This window comes from Bicyclus anynana, chromosome 14 (genome assembly GCF_947172395.1).
Source record: "Bicyclus anynana chromosome 14, ilBicAnyn1.1, whole genome shotgun sequence".
NCBI lineage: Eukaryota > Metazoa > Arthropoda > Insecta > Lepidoptera > Nymphalidae > Bicyclus > Bicyclus anynana.
In genome coordinates this window covers 14,394,394-14,418,212 of record NC_069096.1, presented here as the reverse complement: position 1 = coordinate 14,418,212, position 23,819 = coordinate 14,394,394, and the positions used below count along the sequence as shown (strand labels likewise).

The 23,819-nt window shown below is 35.2% G+C and overlaps 1 protein-coding gene across 1 annotated transcript in view; it reads right to left on the bottom strand.

Annotated features, from left to right (window-relative positions):
- The window catches only part of LOC112044922 (uncharacterized), a 40,566-nt gene extending 17,617 nt beyond the window's left edge, over positions 1-22,949 (bottom strand). Inside the window, exons 1-2 of the mRNA XM_052885259.1 lie at positions 22,129-22,949; positions 19,025-19,311 (exon numbers count right to left, since the gene is read on the bottom strand). Coding sequence (XP_052741219.1) covers positions 19,025-19,311; positions 22,129-22,474 — 633 coding nt within the window. The 5' untranslated portion in view covers positions 22,475-22,949. The remainder of the gene's footprint in view (positions 1-19,024; positions 19,312-22,128) is intronic.
- Positions 22,950-23,819: the final 870 nt, after the last annotated feature.

Below are 23,819 nucleotides of genomic sequence, written 5' to 3'. Positions count from 1 at the left end.
CCATTGCCATCATGTCAAGATCTGATGGTGGAATCCTGGAGAAATTGAGGGGAACTTTCGAAAATTATATGGGTGTCTAGTGTGTTCGTATACTTTTCCATTTAGTACTTTTAAGCACTATAATTTCATGAAGGTTTAAAGTTGATCTGATGATGGAGCCATAAAACAGACGAGGGAACTCCTCGGCGATTTACAGCAGTTACCTTGTGTTTGGGCTTGATTAATTTGTATTAATGAGAACTTTCCACATAGATAGGTTGTGACTGTCATTTAGGGGTTTGGTGATGAAGACCAAGGACAATTAAGGGAACTCCTTAACAGTTTACAGTAACTACCTTGTGTTTGGCCTTGATTAATTCGTATTGCTGAGAACTTTCTAAATATATGAGTTGTGTCTGTTATTAGGGGTCTGATGATGAAGACCAAGGTCAATTAAGGGAACTCCTTAACGGTTTACGGTAGCTACCTTGTGCTTGGGCTTGATTAATTTGTATTGCTGAGAATTTTGTACCAAGATGGGTTGTGACTGTCATTAGGGGTCTGATGTATTCGTTTGAGATGAAATTTTACACTAAAAATGGAAAAATAATAAAAATTTTAATAAAAAAATACAACCGACTTCAAAACCTAAAAACGTACCCACTAAACTAAAAAGTAAAAAATAACATCATAATATGTTCTACCTGCTGATCAGTATGAAGGCGGTGCTTAGCTGGTGTTGTCTTAATTAAATTCATTTATTTCAATTACGAGTAGACAATTAGCATTATACTCGTAAGGTCTAATTAGTCGAAAACTTAAAATTTAATTTACGAGGGTTCCAAGAAGAGCCCAAATAAAATTCAGACATTTTTTTTTCTTTTTTAGTTTATCACCATTTAACAATAGATATATAGTACATTATCATTTTTTTTTTATTCTTTACAAGTTAGCCCTTGACTACATCTCACCTGATGGTAAGTGATGATGCAGTCTAAGATGGAAGCGGGCTAACTTGTTAGGAGGAGGATGAAAATCCACACCCCTTTCGGTTTCTACACGGCATCTCGTACCGGAACGCTAAATCGCTTGGCGGTACGTCTTTGCCGGTAGGATGATAACAAGCCACGGCCAAAATCTCCCACCAGCCAGACCTGGACAAATTAAGAAAATCTCAGTCTGCCCAGCCGGGGATCGAACCCAGGACCTCCGTCTTGTAAATCCACCGCGCATACCACTGCGCCACGGAGGTCGTCAAATATGATTTATGAATGTGTCCGTTCTGGATTTTATACAAGGATTTAACAGTAGACAAAGTTATAGAAGAAGTGCAATGGCCGACTAGTTTAAAACGTGTCGTTGCAGAGTTAGTAAACACTCTAAGCTCGTTAACATACATTGGGAAAACTTACGACTTCCAAATAACTTAGTTCCTTTCTTAGGAGATAGGAGGCCTAGGCCTTGCAGTGGACTTTTAAAAATCGGCGCTTATTTCGTACTAGCTGACGCCCTCTCTATTTAAATCGTGTTCCCGAGGATATACGGGATAAACATAGCCTATATTACTCGCTAGACTTATACCAATAACGCAGCTTTCTATTCGGGAAAGAATTTTCAAAAACGGTTTAATAGTTTAGCCCTAACAAATAAACAAACTCACATTTGCATTTACAATATTAGTTAAGATGTACGTTATTCTTAATTGAAACGAGTTACAAAACGGGTCAATTAATTAATAACATATCAGCAATACTCATAATACTATTAAGAAATAAAGGAGATACTACTATTTTGTTTATTTTAAGACACGTTTGCTCACATAATAAAGAATATCCAGAATGAGTCTTTACAAGCAGCGTGGTGAAGCCGGTGAAACCCTTAAAAACCCGTCACGCGTCTCCTTGACATCCGCGTATAGAAACTTTTTTCATAACTTGTATTTCAAAATATAACACTAACAACAATTACGTAAATAAATATAATTTGTTTAGTATTTGAAAACAGTTTTTAAAATATTTAAAAACATAAGACGACATTTTCATGAATAATATTGAAAACTACTGATGCGACGACGCTTCGTGTCGTACTGACTCGAGAATGTATTAGCTTTGAATTTTGTATTTGGAAAGGCTACGACACCGACGTGTTCCATCTCTATCTGCTTATTATTCTTTAATCTTGTGGTTTTGCTGTGAATATTAACATAGTTAGATTAACAAAAATACAAAACAGCAAGCACGTGTTTAAAAAAAAAAATCAAAATTGGTTTCGTTGGCAACAAAATCGTGTCGTACGCGTTTCGCGGTCACATGAGTAACCGTCACTGAGTCACTGCGATCTGATGACTCAAGTGATCACTTATTATGAGGCGCGCAGAGAAAACCAAAGGACAAGCGCACGCTTTGTGCGCTGTGATTCATGAAACAATGGCGGCATCGCGGTTAATGGGTACCCTGGACGGTTTTAGATTTTCCTGTAAACATTACGGCTACCAATAGTTCGAGAGCCGGCATACGAAATATATACCCTCATCTGTTATTTATTTGGGACTAGCGGGCGCCCGCGACTTCGTCCGCGTGAATATCGATATAAACTTTCAACCCCTATTTCATCCTCTCACAGGTCGAAATTTCAAAAACGCTAGAACAAACGTTTAATTATGTCTTATCAAGTGCTTAAATATAAAGTTTCATGGTTTTATTTTTTAAAATTAAGGAATCTCATACAAACTTTCAACCTCTATTTCAACCTCTTCATCCCTTTTTTTCGCAATAAAAGGTAGCCTATGTCCTTTCTCAGGGTTTAAAGATTGTCTGTGCCAAATTTCATCAAAATCGGTTGAGAGATTTAAGCGGTTAAACCGTAACAGACAGAGAGAGTTATTTTCGCATTTATAATATTAGTAGGGATAAGAAATTAACAATGGAAAATAATCACATGCGACACATTGCAAATAGGTAGTTTACTAGTAGTTAAAATAATAATATACCCAACAGAATTTAAAATGTAAAGGTTGCCTGCTTTCACACTGCAACTGTGGAGTTGCCAGATATTAACAGTTGAGTAATGTTATTTAGTCGTATATACCCTCATCAGTTATTTACCTAGTAGTCAAATGACAACTTATTTTAAGACTTAATTTAACTGTATTAAGCTGCCTTTGATCTAGTTCATGGTTTTCTAGATTTTGTATAATAAATGTGTCTGGCCGCAATTTAACTAGCCAACCGATTTACACTGCGTCAATGTGAATGTTATCTATCATTTATTTCTTATCACTAATAAATAACAGATGAGGGTACATATTCCTAATGCCGGATCTTAGGTCACAATGAGTTATTTTATTTATCAAACGGAATAAAATATGAGGTGGTTTTTTTTAAATTTAATTTAATTTATCTATACTAATATTATAAAGTCTATACTAATATCATAAAGCTGAAGAGTTTGTTTGATTGAACGTGCTAATCTCAGGAACTACTGGTCCGATTTGAAAAATTCTTTCAGTGTTAGATAGTCCATCTAGCGAGGAAGGCCATAGGCTATATATATTATCTCCGTATTGCTACTGGAACGGGAACCACGCGGGTGAAACCGCGCGGTGTCAGCTAGTTTTTTAATAATAAAGAAAGACGTTTACTTTTAATACCAAACATGGTATTTTTATGTTGTTAATATAACAACGTACATAATATACCATGAAATTTGCGTCATTTAGCGATAAAACCCTTTTAGAACTTGGGTAAAATATGAGAATGAATAAATATCCCTGTAAATATATGGAACTCTGATTTGTGACCATTTTCCTTCCTTCCTTCCTCGATCAATTGCAGCACATACATCTGACTCATCATAATTAAACTACTACTTAATAACAACAACAAAAAAAAGCATTTTACATAATTCTGCAGCCTAGCTAGCCAACAACCAGTCACTTGATGGTAAGTGATGATGCAATCTAAGATGGAAGCGGGCTAATTTTTTAGGAGGAGGAGGATGAAAATCATGCATCCCTTTCGGTTTCTAAACGACATTGTACCGGAACGCTAAATCCGGTAGGGTGGTAAGACACCCTGGACCAAGTAAGAAAACCTCAGAAGACCTCTCCAATTTACAAAAAGGAAAACTTATCCCCATACATGGACAACAAGAGTTGTACTATCCAGTACTTGGCAATGTTAGTCTGCAAATTACTTGGCAAGCGTTCAGTCAAGCCACGCCTATAAGTTTACGAGTAACACAGTGGGTAGTTCATATTATAACTACTCGTATCTCAGACCAATTATTGTATAGAACCTGCCTCGCTAGATGTTACTTTTCTGTCAAAGTATATGATCAACGATCTAATGCGATTATAAAAACTGTCTCTATATAATCGGTGTTAAATACCTAGTTGTAATCGTGTTCATCGGTTAAAGAGCTCCGTAAAATACCTTTTTGTGTAATAGAATTGTGTAAAAATCGGACAAAATCTTCTAGTTTAGTACAAGATAATAATGACCCAATACTCATAATACTATATAATACTCATAAACCCAATACTCATAATACTATTAAGAAATAAAGGAGATACTACTATTTTGTTTATTTTAAGACACGTTTGCTCACATAATAAAGAATATCCAGAATGAGTCTTTACAAGCAGCGTGGTGAAGCCGGTGAAACCCTTAAAAACCCGTCACGCGTCTCCTTGACATCCGCGTATAGAAACTTTTTTCATAACTTGTATTTCAAAATATAACACTAACAACAATTACGTAAATAAATATAATTTGTTTAGTATTTGAAAACAGTTTTTAAAATATTTAAAAACATAAGACGACATTTTCATGAATAATATTGAAAACTACTGATGCGACGACGCTTCGTGTCGTACTGACTCGAGAATGTATTAGCTTTGAATTTTGTATTTGGAAAGGCTACGACACCGACGTGTTCCATCTCTATCTGCTTATTATTCTTTAATCTTGTGGTTTTGCTGTGAATATTAACATAGTTAGATTAACAAAAATACAAAACAGCAAGCACGTGTTTAAAAAAAAAAATCAAAATTGGTTTCGTTGGCAACAAAATCGTGTCGTACGCGTTTCGCGGTCACATGAGTAACCGTCACTGAGTCACTGCGATCTGATGACTCAAGTGATCACTTATTATGAGGCGCGCAGAGAAAACCAAAGGACAAGCGCACGCTTTGTGCGCTGTGATTCATGAAACAATGGCGGCATCGCGGTTAATGGGTACCCTGGACGGTTTTAGATTTTCCTGTAAACATTACGGCTACCAATAGTTCGAGAGCCGGCATACGAAATATATACCCTCATCTGTTATTTATTTGGGACTAGCGGGCGCCCGCGACTTCGTCCGCGTGAATATCGATATAAACTTTCAACCCCTATTTCATCCTCTCACAGGTCGAAATTTCAAAAACGCTAGAACAAACGTTTAATTATGTCTTATCAAGTGCTTAAATATAAAGTTTCATGGTTTTATTTTTTAAAATTAAGGAATCTCATACAAACTTTCAACCTCTATTTCAACCTCTTCATCCCTTTTTTTCGCAATAAAAGGTAGCCTATGTCCTTTCTCAGGGTTTAAAGATTGTCTGTGCCAAATTTCATCAAAATCGGTTGAGAGATTTAAGCGGTTAAACCGTAACAGACAGAGAGAGTTATTTTCGCATTTATAATATTAGTAGGGATAAGAAATTAACAATGGAAAATAATCACATGCGACACATTGCAAATAGGTAGTTTACTAGTAGTTAAAATAATAATATACCCAACAGAATTTAAAATGTAAAGGTTGCCTGCTTTCACACTGCAACTGTGGAGTTGCCAGATATTAACAGTTGAGTAATGTTATTTAGTCGTATATACCCTCATCAGTTATTTACCTAGTAGTCAAATGACAACTTATTTTAAGACTTAATTTAACTGTATTAAGCTGCCTTTGATCTAGTTCATGGTTTTCTAGATTTTGTATAATAAATGTGTCTGGCCGCAATTTAACTAGCCAACCGATTTACACTGCGTCAATGTGAATGTTATCTATCATTTATTTCTTATCACTAATAAATAACAGATGAGGGTACATATTCCTAATGCCGGATCTTAGGTCACAATGAGTTATTTTATTTATCAAACGGAATAAAATATGAGGTGGTTTTTTTTAAATTTAATTTAATTTATCTATACTAATATTATAAAGTCTATACTAATATCATAAAGCTGAAGAGTTTGTTTGATTGAACGTGCTAATCTCAGGAACTACTGGTCCGATTTGAAAAATTCTTTCAGTGTTAGATAGTCCATCTAGCGAGGAAGGCCATAGGCTATATATATTATCTCCGTATTGCTACTGGAACGGGAACCACGCGGGTGAAACCGCGCGGTGTCAGCTAGTTTTTTAATAATAAAGAAAGACGTTTACTTTTAATACCAAACATGGTATTTTTATGTTGTTAATATAACAACGTACATAATATACCATGAAATTTGCGTCATTTAGCGATAAAACCCTTTTAGAACTTGGGTAAAATATGAGAATGAATAAATATCCCTGTAAATATATGGAACTCTGATTTGTGACCATTTTCCTTCCTTCCTTCCTCGATCAATTGCAGCACATACATCTGACTCATCATAATTAAACTACTACTTAATAACAACAACAAAAAAAAGCATTTTACATAATTCTGCAGCCTAGCTAGCCAACAACCAGTCACTTGATGGTAAGTGATGATGCAATCTAAGATGGAAGCGGGCTAATTTTTTAGGAGGAGGAGGATGAAAATCATGCATCCCTTTCGGTTTCTAAACGACATTGTACCGGAACGCTAAATCCGGTAGGGTGGTAAGACACCCTGGACCAAGTAAGAAAACCTCAGAAGACCTCTCCAATTTACAAAAAGGAAAACTTATCCCCATACATGGACAACAAGAGTTGTACTATCCAGTACTTGGCAATGTTAGTCTGCAAATTACTTGGCAAGCGTTCAGTCAAGCCACGCCTATAAGTTTACGAGTAACACAGTGGGTAGTTCATATTATAACTACTCGTATCTCAGACCAATTATTGTATAGAACCTGCCTCGCTAGATGTTACTTTTCTGTCAAAGTATATGATCAACGATCTAATGCGATTATAAAAACTGTCTCTATATAATCGGTGTTAAATACCTAGTTGTAATCGTGTTCATCGGTTAAAGAGCTCCGTAAAATACCTTTTTGTGTAATAGAATTGTGTAAAAATCGGACAAAATCTTCTAGTTTAGTACAAGATATATACCAAATCTAAGCTCGTTTTCCTCAGAAAATGACAGACAATTTTGTTCGTGACTATGAGTGCGATACAGGTCCTTCTTTAATTGGTCTGAGACTCGTATGTATACAATATGCAGTAATAAAAACTCCGTTTTAATCTCTAGTGATCTCGAGTCGAAATATATAACACAGTAGCGTGCAGTTCATATAGGCAAAAATGCACTGCTTACACTGAGAACTATTAAGATTCAATTATATCTACAGACATTTAGCGTGCCAGACACGTGCCGTGGCAGACAAAATAATATTCTTCTATACAGTGTTTATTAACGTATTTATATCTACAGGCAACGTCTACGCGGCCGAGTTATGATTTAAATACGTCAATAAAGACTGTTTAGAAGAATATTATCTTGTCTGCCACGGCACGTGTCTGGCACGCTAAATGTCTGTAGATAAAAACGGACCTTTAATAAACCTGTACTGGAGAAGAAATTTCCATTTAGAACAATTTCTTCGTACAGATGCCTACCTATGTTAAAGACCTTGTGCACGCCACTGATAACATGTACAATTATATAAATTCAACAAAACTCTATTTCTACGAGTAAAATAATAATAATATAACGGTAGTTGGTATGTTCATTGATGTTTATGCAAAGACAATTTATTATAATTAGAATTTCAAAGCTTTTACTTTCGACCGGCTTTCAAAACAAATAGAAATTTTCAACATGCAAATATCGAAGATGCATACATTTTATTGCATACATTCCAATTTCCAATATGTAAGTATACAAACATTGTGAATGGAGACCTAACGTAGATACTTTTATACTATAGATATGTCTACTACTTACGTCCATATTTCGTACTAACGCGTCGAAACTGAGGCGGACAAAAGTGGCTATTTGTATTAATTTAGTCGCATTGTTAACAACGAAAGTTCTTTAAACAAATAATATCTAAATATTATCTACTACTTAAAAACTATACATACTTAGTTATATAATGTAAGTAAACACAAAATAGGGATGGAATATATTGATTTTTATGATACATTCGGGTAGGTAAATAAGGTCAATGTTAACTAATTTATACATAAAAAACAAAGATATCTGTTATGTGTATATGTCTGGATATTTGCAAAATAAATGAGATTATAAAATTTCAAAATCTATTAAAAATCATTTATCGTAATTAGATGAAAATTCATACAGTTTTAGCTTCCTTATACATAAATTAAATGTGACATTTTTTAATACATGAACAATAAACATAAAAAAACGCACAAATAACAAAGATATTAGTAATTTTGTTTGAACGCACATACAAATCTAAGGATCATTACATTACCTACGACGTCATTAGTTCGTGCCATTTTGTGTGGGGCGTTTTTCAGGGATCCGCGCCAGCGTCGCAAATCTTATGATATCTTTACCCTTTAAATCCCTGTAGCTCCGAAAGTAATGATCGCAGATACCCTGTTACTTTTACAAAATTGCTTTACTATTAGCATACTCTTAATTTATATAGAATTTAAAAAACTGTCATCATCTCTATTGTGCATGTGTGCGCTCAGTGGAGAAGCTAAATTCAGATCACTTTTTGCGTTGATTTTGTAGGCACGTAACATATCCAATAGTAGAAAATCTTTGTTGACTAATTTTAACAGTATTTAATAACGTGAACGAACCTTTAAATTTTTCTCTCCGTTTGTAAATCCCTAATTTCATAGAAGACTCTCTTCGTCTATTTTATATAGATATCCTAATACATACTAACTCGAAAGTCATAACAAAGTTAGAACCAGACGTGCATTGCCACTGAGCCGAGTGAGTGCAGGGAACCAAAGTTTTCCATGGCCCGACCGTCTCGCACAAGTAGGCGTACCTACTATGTCTGAGGACTATCCGGCTAGACAAAGTCTATCGGGCCAGACATGTATCAGACTTATTTCATCTTACACGACCGAGAATGTGGGTTTTATAGATTTTTTGAAAGAGTACTTTTATACATCACGATTTTGCGACGACCGACCTCCGGAAGGCTCAGACCAATTATTGTATAGGACCAGCCTCGCTAGACGTTACTTTTCTGTCAAAGTATATGATCAACGATCTAATGCGATTATAAAAACTGTCTGTATAAAATCGATCTTAAATGCTTGTAATCGTGTTCGTCGGTTAAAGAGGTCCGTAAAAATACCTTTCTGAGTAATTGAATGGTGTAAAAAACTTCTAGTTTAGTATAAGATATATACCAAATCTAAGCTCGTTTTGCTCAGAAAATGACAGACAATTTTGTTCTGGACTATGAGTGCGATACAGGTCCTTCTATAAATGGTCTGAGCCGGAAGGTGACTGGCATCGATTGGATGCAAAGAGTCAAAGATAGAGCGGGATGGCGCGGCTTGAAAAACGCCTATTTCCAGCAATGGATGATGATGATGATCATGATGATGATGATGATGATGATGACATGACTATAATTTACAAAATCCTATAAAAACTAAACATAAACGCATGGACGATGTAACGTAATTTATACACGTAACATACGACACAAAAATAACCGTAAAAGGAAAAAAATATCCTAAATGGCCATTAACTCGAACATAGATAAAAGCTATGTTTCTACATGAAACCTAAAAGTATCATAATGTGTCAACATATATCCAGATTGTATCCATCCAAATCTGTATGCTTGTACGAGTATTTTTAATTGTTACCATTTCCAGTCACTTTAAGTAAATATTGTACTGTAACTAGACAATATTCCAACAGATGAGCTGATTTGAAATTATTATAAGATTATAGTCCACAGTAATAACTTTGTGCTATTAATAAAGGAATATATCGAACGTTAACTGACTTCATATCATAGATAAATAACTAAAGAAAAAAATATAACTAGGAAATATAAATCAGTCACAGAAGAGAGAAATATTATAGCATATATAGCCTTACTTTACTGCTTAATACTTAGTAACTTAGCTAAATTAACTTAAGTAAAAAGTAATTCTCAAGTTGCACAGAAAAAGTGCCAGGAAAGGGAAGGAAGGAAGGGCTGTTATTATGTAACAATACCTAAACGTAACAAAGAAGCATAGCACTACAGTGGGATATCAGTTTACTTAGGGTAGCCAACCCTCACTGATACATGCGTTCGGTAGACAGAAACACATAATTAGTTTGTATATGACACTGTAAAATTGTAAATACCGTTAGATTATAATCTATCTCGCGAAATTGGGAACTGTCGAAAGATTGTGAAACGATACATACTCCAAAGAACCGGAACTTGAGTAGCTCAAAAACCAATGGTTAGGTTATGTTAGGATGTTTTTTATTATTTGTATGTTCTTCCGAATAATAAAACCTACCGATTCTATAATTATAATCTACCGAATAATAAACCGTTAAACTGTAAGCAGTAAGTTGCGGTTCACAATCTTTCGACTGTACACAACCTCGCGAGATAGATTATAATCTATCGGGATTCACAATTTTACGGTGACATATACATAAATGAAAGATTTAAAATAGTTTTTCTTAAAATAGTAATGAGCAGTGGCGTGCATAAGATTGTCGATCAGGGTATGCATTAATAATAAAGTTAAGCAAACTGGAAAAATCTGTATTAAATAAGCACTAAGAATACAACTCTTAGGGTATGTAGTACTTTAATGCATGTATGAAGTGCACGCCACTAGTAAAGAGTACTTTCTCAGTCACTACTAACAGTGATAGTTATACTGATCAAGCAATAAATAAATAAAACATAGACTCAAATTGAGAACCTCCTTCTTTTGTTGAAGTTCGTTAAAAAGTCGATACAAGAAGAAGAAATAAAACGAAAAGCAAAGAAACTATTCCAAAAACAAAACATTACAACAACAATTAATAGTAGAATAAGTTTTGGGATACTTGCATTTCATAAATAACCTAACCAACAGTATCTAACCACTAACTGCCCGGATAGTAATAGTAATACTGAAGAACGTGAGCGTAAAGACGGAGTAAAAGTCGTCCAAAAAAGCAGATTTGGAGAAATAAAACGAAAACACAACAAGCACCTAAATCTAATTAATATTCGCGGCCACAGCTCAGCCTTGTGACTAATCTTTATAAAAGGCGAGGCGGTACATTTTTATGTGCTTAAGAATACCACAACCTGCTATTAAGTAATCGTCGACTTTACATCATGACTAACGCACGATAAAATGATTAACTGTCATACATATCTACTAGTACTTAAAATACAAGTATTCCTAACCCTTGTAATCAAGATATCTATTTCTCAAGTTCTGTAAGCATGACATCCTTAAATTGAATAAGTAAGAATTGAAATCGTGGGAAATAGACAATAACCATATATGCAAGTAGTATAATCCCATGTGTATAAGCCCACTTTGTTTCATAACCCAAGATTTTTCTATATTAGAAAAGGGTGCAATTAATACAAAGAAGCCTATCAAGTTGAGACTTCGATTTTCTTTCGGGATATCGGGTATCGGTCCCAGAAAGCAAGAAACGCATCTCTAATTTTGTAGAGATGAGTGTTTAAGTAATTTTGTTCAATCTAGCTTCTCATCACTGAAGGAAAGCGTCGTGAGGAAACCTTTGTGCTTGAGGATTCTCAACGAATGAATTGAAGTCTGCCAAACCGTTCTTGGCCAGCGTAGTAGACTGTTTGCCCACCCTTCACATTCTAATTCAGTTGTGCTTATATCAATCTGCATATACATTATATGTACATATAACATAAAAAGTTCCATGGTAAAAGTACAGAACGTAACGTACGCAATGTTTATTTACGTAACGCAAAAGAAATGTTTACAATGTCCAAAACCTGTGTTACCAACTATTAACTCATTTTGGTTCAATCCAGATGCCATGTGGTGTCTGAATTTTTGATGGACATAGAATATTGCAATCGAAGAAAATTTTTTCATGATTTACAAATTTTGAAATAAAGTTAATACCTGTTGTATATTATTAAAATTATAATAATTACATAACATATTTTACTTATGGAAGACAGAATGTAAAAACTCAAGTTCAAGTTAATAATCTTCTATCTTTACATAATAGTTTTATAGATTTAAAGGAACGGAATTTTTCGGTCCTATACCGATTATATATAATATTTGGTGAACCATTTCTAAGCATTGGAACACATTTAAAAATTTCGGGTATAAATGGAAACTAGATAATTTCAAGGTAAAAAATACTACATTTATTGAAATCAATTACTTTCTTTAATTAGTAGAAATAATTACATTAGACGAAGAGAAATCGCAAATGATGAGAGGTGTATTTGTTATGTATAAGGTCAAACGCTCAATCGATACAACGAGCACAAAGGATAAGATCACAAACTCCAATCTCAATGTTCATCTGATATTGAAACGGTCGCATTATCTTCATTTTCCGAACTTTATCAATCTTTAGTTATCTATAACCTTCGTTTGGAAATTGAATTTGCTTATATTTATAGAATTTATTGTCATATTCGAACTCAAAATACATATTCAGTTTATGTACAGATATTTTTCTTTTAAAATTTTCCTGGAATACTTGTGTGCAAAAATTTTAAATTAAATTGGAATTTTAAATTTTAATAGAGTTACGTGATTCTTTTTATGGTCCCTATGAAATATTTTCAACATACAGACTTTTTTTAACATTGAACTTGCTCTATACAAAAGTCTTCGAATTATCGTTATTAATAATAAAAATTCACCGAATTTTCCATAATTTGTCTTTTCTCTATGCCAATTGGATGAGCTTTCGTACGTATGTACTTGAAGTTCGAATTAATTATTTTTGAAAATTGAACATTTTCGTATCTCCCTTACGAATAGCTTATTTTATCAGAATCAAAATTTCTTTTATTTTAAGTAAATATATGTAGGTACATATAAGCACTTTTGAAAGTCAAGTTTGTCAGTGACTCTAGCACCGGTTCGGAAAACAGCTGTGGTTTGCCGAGTTGATGAGCCCATGTTTCGTAGAGAATAAACTAAAATTAATTTTTCATTTAGTGTCCATTAGGTATACAAATATTTAGCGTCCTAAAACTAGTTGTAACTCTGTTTTTCTTAGATGATTTGTTGTTCTCAACTATCAGATTACTGCCAAGGCCAAAGAGTCAGCTGTGCAAATACTCCACTTGAGTATAAGTCGGTATCTATTGTTCTATTGTCTACTCTTATTAGAAAAACTATCGCATCAAGTGTATATACAATCCACAGAGTAACCAGAGTGAGTCTTTACAAATTGCGCCTTGTCATCCGCATATACAAATTTTTTTCATAATTTGTATTGAAAAATTTACCACTAACAACAATTATAGATAATATAATAATCATTAACCAACAAAAAAATACTCCATCTTATTTCTTTAGTTTTTGAGAATAATTTTTAAAACATTAAAACAAGACGCCATTTTTCTTGAATAAATTTGAAAATTACTGACGCGGCGGTTCGTGTCGTACTGACTCGAGAATGTATTACTTTATGAATTTTGTATTCGTGACGGGTACGACACAATCGTGTTCCGTATTTAATGTATATTATTGATTAATCTGTGATACATTCATAACATGAGGGTTTATTTTGTATACTTCTCCATCAGACTGGTCCCGTGGTTAGTATAAGTGACTTCGGATAAGGTCCTAGGTTCGAGTTTTGGGTCGGGCTATGAAATATTTAGACTTTATTTCTTACGAAAATTTCTTAGCAGCAACTAGGAGTTGAGCAGTTGGTGGTGGTCGCCTCCGCGTCTGTCTGAGTAAAGTGTTTTATTACTATCACTAGTATTATTTTCATAAAACCTAATCGTACGTGTGTGACTCTCGATCTTGTTCAAGTTTCAATTGGTGATTACTTTTCAGGATGCGACCGTTTGACCCCGTTCCGCGACAATGTGCAATGTATATTACTGAACTCGACAAATAACATCTTTTAGGCAGATCATAACGTACGTTATTCATCACATACTAGGCAAATATACATTACAGTGTGTTAACATTAGCAACCTTTATTCGGGTCACTGTTGGGCACAAGTCTCCTTTCAGAATGAGAGGGGTTCGAGACTAATAGTATACCACGCTAGCCCAATGTGGATGGTGGCAGACTTCACACAGGTAGAGAATTGTAAACAATCTTAGGTATGCAGGTTTCCTCATGATGTTTTTCCTTGAATGTTTAAAACATGTCATATTTAATTTCTTTAAATGCACATAACTGAAAAGTTGGAGATGCATGCCCGAGACCAAATGTTGGAGCACAACATAGGATAGTTTTCATCCTTCAAAAATCACGTTGACAAAGTTGCTAGTCCGCTAGTCTATAATATAAAAATGAATCGCTAAATGTGTTGCTCAGCGCGCAAATCTCGAAAAAGGCTTAACCAATTTGGCTAATTCGTTTTTAGAATATTCCTTGAATTACGACCATGGTTTTTAAGGAACTTTTTTTAAGGGTAAGGGGTAAGGAAGAAGTGCACATAAGTCAAAACGAAGCTTGACCGGGTCCGCTAGTTGATCATAAAAGTCGTCATCAACCCATATTCGGCTCACTGCTGAGCTCGAGTCTCCTCTCTGAATGAGAGGGGTTAGGCCAATAGTCCACCACGCTGGACTAATGTGGATTGGCAGACTTAACACACGCAGAGAATTAAGAAAATTCTCTGGTATGCAGGTTTTCCTTCACCGATTGAGACACGTGATATTTAATTTCTTAAAATGCACACAACTGAAAAGTTGGAGGTGCATGCCCCGGACCGGATTCGAACCCACACCCACCGGAATCGGTGGCAGAGGTCATATCCACTGGGCTATCACAGCTCCATCATAAAAGTATGATGATAATATTATGTGACTTTTCTAATTCACACATTGTTTTGAATGTAACACATTTTCCAATTTCGATAAAAAACAGTAATAATTGGAGTCGATAATACAATGAATCACGCCTATGTGATAAGTGATAACTTATCAGTGGATAACAGCCTTTTTGATTAGTTTCCATTTCCAGCGTCGGTCCACTGTGACAGAGTTTAAAATTCACACATCACACAATAACATCACACTAATAATATAAAGGCGAAAGTTTGTCAGTGTGTGTGTGTGTGTATGTTTTTTCCTCCTTTACGCTGCGGTTACTGAAGCGATTTGGCTAAAATTTGGAATGGAAATAGATTTTACTCTGGATTAACACATGTGCTACTTTTCATCCCGAATAAATCCATGGTTTCCACGGGATTTGATAAAAACTGAATTCCAAGCGGACAAAATTGTGGGCGCCCGCTAGTTTATTATAAACATAATTTATAATGTCAACTTTCTAGCCTAAAATATTAATATAATTTATCTTTAGTAGTTGTACAATGTATTTTGCAAATTTTTGGGTGAATTTTGAGTCCAGCATAATTATACTAAGTCGATGTGGTGGTACTACTGGTATAATTTATTATTCCTGCCACTAATACTTTGTAGATTATTCATTATTCGTAAATTACGATCTATATTCTTACAACATTAAATTATTCATTCATAAGCTGGCAAGAAAAGGTTACTCGCCCCTGCATTTCTCAATACACGAAAGGATAGGTAACATTTTCCCCAAGGGTGAGTTCTCAGGGTCTAACTAACCTTATCCAGAAGCACAAATTGTGAATATACAGCATAGGTCGCTGAAGAGTTAGGTAGTAACTAATAGCAAGTTGCCATTTGCCTACTAAGTCATAAAGATGAGTTTGAAATTATTTTCAGTAACGACGCAGTGACGCAAATCAAAGGACGAAAGTTCAGAGGTAAGTAACATTTTCCCCAAGGACTAATACAAATGCAAAGCTTTCAGGAACAAGTAACCTTATTCAGGATAAGTTGCAAATGTACATTATAGGTCACGGAAGGGTTAATAGCGAGCTGCCATTTGCCTACAAACTCACAAAGGTGTTTCAAATTATCTGGAGCGACGCGATGACGCGGTTGAAAGGCTCTATAGTGCCCACGTATTTAGGTAACGCTGGTTTTATGACTTACTTCGATATTTTTTTTTAAATGCTTCTTTATTCAAAATGTACTTCTCTTGGACTATTATATTCTCTATTTGCTTTCAAGAGATAAAAAGCAACATTTTTTATCCATTTAAGTTATCGTCATCAACCCATATTCGGCTGCTACTGCTGAGCTCGAGTCTCCTCTCAGAATGAGAGGGATTAGGCCAATAGTCCACCACGCTGGCCCAATGCGGATTTTCAGACTTCACACACGCAGATAATTAAGAAAATTGAATGAAAAAGAATGTTTTCCTTCACCGATTGAGACACGTGATATTTAATTTCTTAAAATGCACACAACTGAAAAGTTGGAGGTGCATGCCCCGGACCGGATTCGAACCCACACCATCCGGAATCGGAGGCAGAGGTCATATCCACTGGGCTATCACGGCTCCTTTATTTTAAGTTATAGCTACAAAATATTATTTTTGTATTATTACGAAATGGTATAGAAATTGTGGGTAATATGTTTATTCATAGCATTAGGTATAACTTATGTCATAATTAAATTGAAAACACATACATTTATTTTTGTCGTTGTATTTGACGAATTGTTCAGGGAAAAATTCCAGCATTTAACGTTGCCTATAAATCGCTACGAAACTAAATATTTTTAATTTACTCAGAAGTTTACGCTTGATATAAATAAAGTTGCCTAGCCACGACACGAGTGGGTTAAAATCGATAAGTCTAAAAATCCATTTTGGACAATGTTAATAAACAATTCAAATTACGATCAGTGACGACATCCGAACTCCTCGAAGGCTATAAAAATACGAAACAGTGTATTCTTAATGTATCGCCCACACGGGCACTCGCTAAGGCAAAAATAGCCGCAGCGTGAGATAAACTAAATATCGCACGCAGAGAAATAGCCCCGGCGTGTGATAAACTAAATATCGAACGTAGAGAAATAACCCCTGCGTGTGATAAACTAAATATCGCACGTATGAGGAGGAGCGGTCGGTTTGGTAATGCGTGTATTTATATTCCATCCAACCACCCGCGATGCAATACTTTCTTCGCAACGCGTATATAGACAAGTGTGCATATAAATTTAACTATCTAAATATATTAAAAAAAAAAAACAATTGCTGCTTTTTCTGTTTGATTTGTTTTTCAGGATGGTTTGAGAATAAAGAAACATAGCGCAGTCGTTTAGGTTTAGGCATATTATCCATAATATATGCGAAAGTAAGTCTTGTACTTATCGCGAAAATTCATATCCATACTAATATTATAAATGTGAAAGTGTGTATGTCTGTATGTCTATTTGTTAGGGTAGGGGTATGAGTAGCGTAGGGTAGGAATAGGGAAGAAGTTCAAAGTGAAGTTTATAAATGGGTAAAATAGGAATTATAATTTTTATGACAATCAAAAGCTTGAGTAGGAAATATAGCCTATACCTACTAAAAGTAAAACTGAATTACTAACTCTATTTGGCTGACTAATAGAGAAACCAATTTTTTTTTATCTGTGATGCTATCCCTAGACTTCATGATGCACAGACATACAATCTAATCACTGAATCAAAGTGCAGTTGCAATCGCCGTATCAAGTTAACGACGTTAAAAATATTCTATCAATGTATGTATGCATACGACGTATTTTTGACAGCCTCCGTGGCCGAGTGGTATATACGCGGTGGATTTACAAGACGCGAGGTCCTGGGTTCGATCCCGGCTGGACCGATGGAGGTTTTTTTGTTTAATTGGTGCAGGTCTGGCTGGCTTCGGCCGTGACTAGTTATCACCCTACCGGCAAAGACGTACCTCCAAGCAATTTGGAGTTCCGTTACAATGCCGTGTAGATTAGATTGCCATCACTTACCATCAGCTAAGATTGTAGTCAAGGACCAACTTGTAAATAAAAAAAAAAAGAGTTCGTACGCATATATTGATAGAATATTGTTAACATCGTTAGCTTGAGACGACGTCACTTAATTTTATATTAATTATTTTATACCGAGATAATAAATAAAATTGATAGCGACTATCACAAAAATTTACTAATCCCACGACTTTATCATTTGTTTTGAGTTTCGCGTTCATTATTTATCATTTCATTTGTAATGTCTATTGTCCTTCCTGTATTGACCTATGTACGAGTTAGTTAAGGCATACATATCACAATAATAAAAATCTTCTTAACAAAAAGTTCAACCGACTTCAAAATCACAAAAACAAACTAAATAGCGAAAAATAACCTCCTTCAAAGTGATCAGCAGGGTTATTATGTATCTCGGTGTACCTTTCAAGTAATAAGTCACTACATCGTTTTTCAACATATTTTCGTTTATGCAATAATATAACAATATAACTTCGTATTTTCAACGAAATGGCATGAGTATCCTAATTTTATGTAGGTATAGTGGCAGTAATATTGAAGTGGCAGAAGCAATTAATAAAATTATTTCAATGAAAAACCGTTATTTACGTATTTTCGTTGAAATAATCATGTTAGATGCTCGTAAAACAAAAAAAATTAATGCCATTTGATGTAAAATGACGTAGTCAAGATAATTTCGTCGAAATAACTATGTTAGATGATTACAATTACGAAAATACGATGAAAAACGATGTAGTGACTTGTTATTTGAATGGTACACCGAGGTACATAATAACCCTGTAGAAGGTAGCACATACAATGTTATTTTTCGTTTTTTATACGCATTTTATTTTGTTGTAATAAAATTAATTTATCAAACTCACCAAAGGCATCACAGGTTTTTGTACAGGGGGCTCTGGAGGCGGCCCCCTCGCCTTGGCCTCGCTTGGTTGCCTCCTCACCACAGGCCTACATGGAGGCTCTCTCGGCGACTCTCTCGGTGACTCTCTGGAACTCTCTCTGGAGGCTAAAGCTTCTGATATGGCAGCCACTAGGTTACCACCCGTGGGCGGAGGTCGAACCTTTTCTGGTGACCTTTGAGCTGGCTGTGTTGGCTGCGCCGGTGGAAATCGTGGTGCTTCAGTTTTGATTTGACCGTTTTGTGTTGTGCCTGTTATACAAAAAATAGAAATACTATCATCATCATTAACAATCCATATTCAGCTCATTGTTGAGCAAGAGTCACCTCTCAAAAAGAGGGGTTTGGCCAATAGTCCACCATGCTGGCCCAATGCGGATTGGCAGATATCATCATCATCATAATCATCATTATCATCATTATCAACCCATATTCGGCTCACTGCTGAGCTCGGGTCTCTTCTCAGAATGGGAGGGGTTAGGCCAATAGTTCACCACGCGGGCCCAATGCGGATTGGCAGACTTCACACACGCAGAGAATTGTGAAAATTCTCTGGTATGCAGGTTTCCTCACTATGTTTTTCCTTCAACATTGAGACACATGATATTTAATTTTTTTAAATGCACACAACTGTAAAGTTGGAGGTGCCCCGACCGGATTCGAACCTGCGCCTGAATCTAAGGCAGAGATCATATCTACTAGGCTATCATGTCTCTATTAATAGAAATACCAGCAGAATTAATTTTTTTATATTTTTTGCCTCAGCAGCTTCACTGGAAGGTTTTGACAAGCATAGAGGCTTTATCAAAGACAGATATATAAAAGAAGACTGAATAAGTTTTTCCTTGGAGACTAAGACTTAAACTTTGAAGTATTCCACTGCTTAAAATATTGAGGTATTCTTGGTGAATACAGATTGCAATGGGTGGACATACCAGTGGCTATGAGTGGCAAGATGCATAAACATGAGGGATTGAAAGCTATTATAAAATTATTTAGGTTTGTACAGATACTATGGTGGCTAATGTAAATATATGATCATGATATGATCAATGATCTTGTAACTAAAAATATAAAATTGAATAATGAAATTTTTGGAGAATATCAAAATGAGAGAGAGACGAAATATCTTAGCATTCCATGGATTTCACTGTGCAGGTGCTGGGTACATTGCATAGTAGAAAGAAAAACAAGTCCAGGACTTGTGACTACTGGATGTAGGTTTAAGGAAATTGACAATCAATCAACACTCCCCTTCTCTGCTTATGTTTGTTCAAATTTGGTGAGATCCTATTAGAGCAGCTTTGTACATAAAAAAAGTACATTAAAAAATATATTGTGAGTAGGTGAAGGTTGTTTCTAATTCAGATCTTAGACTTGTACATCTATACTAATATTATAAAGCTAAAGAGTTTGTTTGTTTGTTTGATTGAACGCGCTAATCTCAGGAACTACTGGTCCAATTTGAAAAATTCTTTCTCTGTTATATAGCCCATTAATCGAGGAAGGCTATAGGCTATATATTATCCCTGTATACCTACGGGAACGGGAACCACGCGGGTAAAACCGCGCGGCGTCACCTAGTAGTAACATAAATCAAGTTAAAATCAACATGTTTTGTTATTAAGTCAATATGCTTACATTAAGTTATATTTCAGATCACAGCTGAAAAAAATTGTACTTGTTTTTTTTTTAAATATTGTAGTTAACAAATAAAGAGTATTAAATAAATAAATAACAAAAAAAAACAGTAAATTTTGACTTTCCATGATTTAAGTTTGGGACATCGAATTTCTCCTTTTTTTAGCAAAAACGTAAGTAAAGGGAGATGTTTGTAAAACTGCAGGGTTAGCTATTTAGCTAGCTATAAAAAGCTTACATATGGCCGTGCTTATGTGTTATACGTGCCATGTGTGTTGTGATAGCCTAGTTGATATGATCTCTGCCTCTGATTCCAGAGGGTGTATGTGCATTTTGAGAAATTAAATATCACGTGTCAAATGGTGAAAGAAAACATTGTGAGGAAACCATCATACCTGAGAAATTTATACCCTATATATATATAGATAGTTATGTTTATCTATAAACTATACTAATATTATAAAGAAAATAGATTTGATTGTTTATTTGTATAGGCTCTGGAACTATTGAACCAATTTGAAAATTTTTTCACTGTTGGAAAGTTATGTATGGTATAGGCTATATTTTATCCCAGTATTCCCACAGGAACAAGAACCATGCAGATGAACTGTGCAGCATCTGCTAGTAATAATTTAAAGATATAAAACTATTTTTAATATTCTTTAAGCACCAGCAAGCCACATTATAAGCTATATTTTATCCCCATATTCTTAAAGGAACAGGACTACACAGGTGAAACCACAGGGTGACGGGTAGTCAGAGATAATGTAGGATTCTAATGGTGAAAATATTTCTCAAATCAGCCCAGCAGTTTCATAGCCTATTAAATTCAAACAAACAATTAAATCTTTCCTCTTCATTATATTAGTATAGATTACACCACACCTATTCACAATTTTATGTAGGCATACAGGGAAATCAATATTGTGTTGATAAATGCAAGATTTTGATAGTACTTGATAAAGCTTTGTACTGTTAAGAGATAGTATTATCATATCTATTATAGACAATTATCGTTAACATTATGTTATTTTAATAGAATACAAATGCATTACTTTCAGACATTTTTAGATAATTATAATACAGTTACTTCATATATGTATGTGGCCATAGTATGGCCAGTTTTATACAATATGAGAAATTTAAATTTTCAACATTATTTTGGTTTATTCTGGACATTGAAAGGGTTGTAAACTATTTTTCATTGTTTTTTTATCACAATTTTAGTTATTTGTATAAATAATTAATTTATATGGTAGAACATGTGCTTGGTCGACTAGTAAGACAACTTTTAAATTATGTTTTACTTTATAATAATGTCAACAATATTAGAATACTTCAATACAATCAGATAAACAATGAATATATTGAATTTACTATAAATGATTGAAACTAATATTGAATTAATTAAATAATACTGTGTCTTACCCGCCCATTTCCCTGTAGGCTTTAGCTTTGGCATGCCACCAGCGAAAAGACCTCCCAAGCCTGGCATAGCCCCCGCGCCCCCGTTTGGCACGGGAGCAGCACTCCTAACTCCATTCCCTACTGGGGAACCACTGTTAGACACCTCTGCAACCTTCCCTGGTATGTACGGTCCACTTTTATCTACTGTCACAGTCTTTTTTAACTTCGCCCCTTGTCTTATAGAGCTTAGCAAAGCGTTCCTGTTGTCGGGTGCACCACCGCCTTTAGATCCACCGAACATGGGCGGCGGAGGCGGCCCGGGCGGCGGCGGAGGCCCGGGAGGCGGCGGAGGTCTCGGCGGCGCCATGTCTCGACACTGAATACAAACTACGCGCTATATGCCATAAGATCAGCGGCTCAGAGTTCAAGCCTGGGTAGCTCACGACTTCACAAGTCACAACGCTCGACGATACTGACGCGTGATAAACACATTCAATAGACAATACGTCACTCCGCACCGACCCATGCTAATTTACATAAAATAAGAGCCTTGCCCCAAAAGATTAATCATTGTAGGAAGTACGTAGGCACTAGAAATTGTTTTTGACTTGTATCACCTCATTTTTGATTCACATAGAATATGTTTTATAGGATAACGTCTATCAAAACATATGCTCGGTTAAGACTATTAGGAAATAGTAACTATTGAGCGGTTCGTTTCACTTTTTACAATGCACTCTGTCGATTCTTTAAATTGAATTGATTGAAGTTTGAAGTTGAACAAAATAAAATTGTTCAAGATAAATTCAGAAATTGCAACATGGCCGACACCAGCTGTCAGTGACAACTTGCCAGTAAACAAAATTAAAGTCAATGGTAGTTTTTTACCATTCACCTGTTTTATCTGTTTTACTGTGGCTTTTGGTTTTACCATGGTTTTACTGATACTTTCTCGTTTCCGTCTAATGGTAGGCGTCCACAGATCCGCATCGTACTTATCGGAACCAATGCATCAAACAAATTGTAGTATTCTTTGTAAAAACGTAGAAGTGGCGTAGCGTGCCTTGGAGGGGCCCTGTATTATAATTAGTTGGGGGCACAATTAATGAAGGGTAAAGATTTCTCACAAAAGAAACAGAAATGCACGCTTAAAATAAATATGACATGACATATCCTATGTAGATGTTTACATCTTTTGGAAGCATGCTTAAGCAAGGAATTAAGCGAGATTTTGGATTAAATTTTTCTAAATTTTGTTATTACTCTTTTACACTATAGTCCCTGTATCCGTATCCGCTCTGATAGAAAGTCATACAAGTGCGTCCACTGATTCGCATCGTACGGATTGCAAGAATCTACCGTAAAATTATAAATCCGTTTAATATAATGAGTTTTAGGGTAAGGGTAGGGGTAGAATAAGGGTAGCGTAGAGGTAGGGTAGGGCAGGGTAGGGGCAGGGTAAGGCACGGTAAGGGCAGAGTAGGGGTAGGGATAGGGAAGAAGTGCACATAAGTCAATTATGTCAACACAAAATTCAATAAACTTTACTATTGTTAAATGCATTAGACAGCAATCTAAAGCCAAAATCGATGTGATAATATATCACATCGATTGTTGATATATTATATCAACAAACAAAACAAACAAAAATTAAGGTAGAAAAAGCATGTTTGGAATGGTTAGGAATAGTGGTTTATTGAATTAAGAAATCA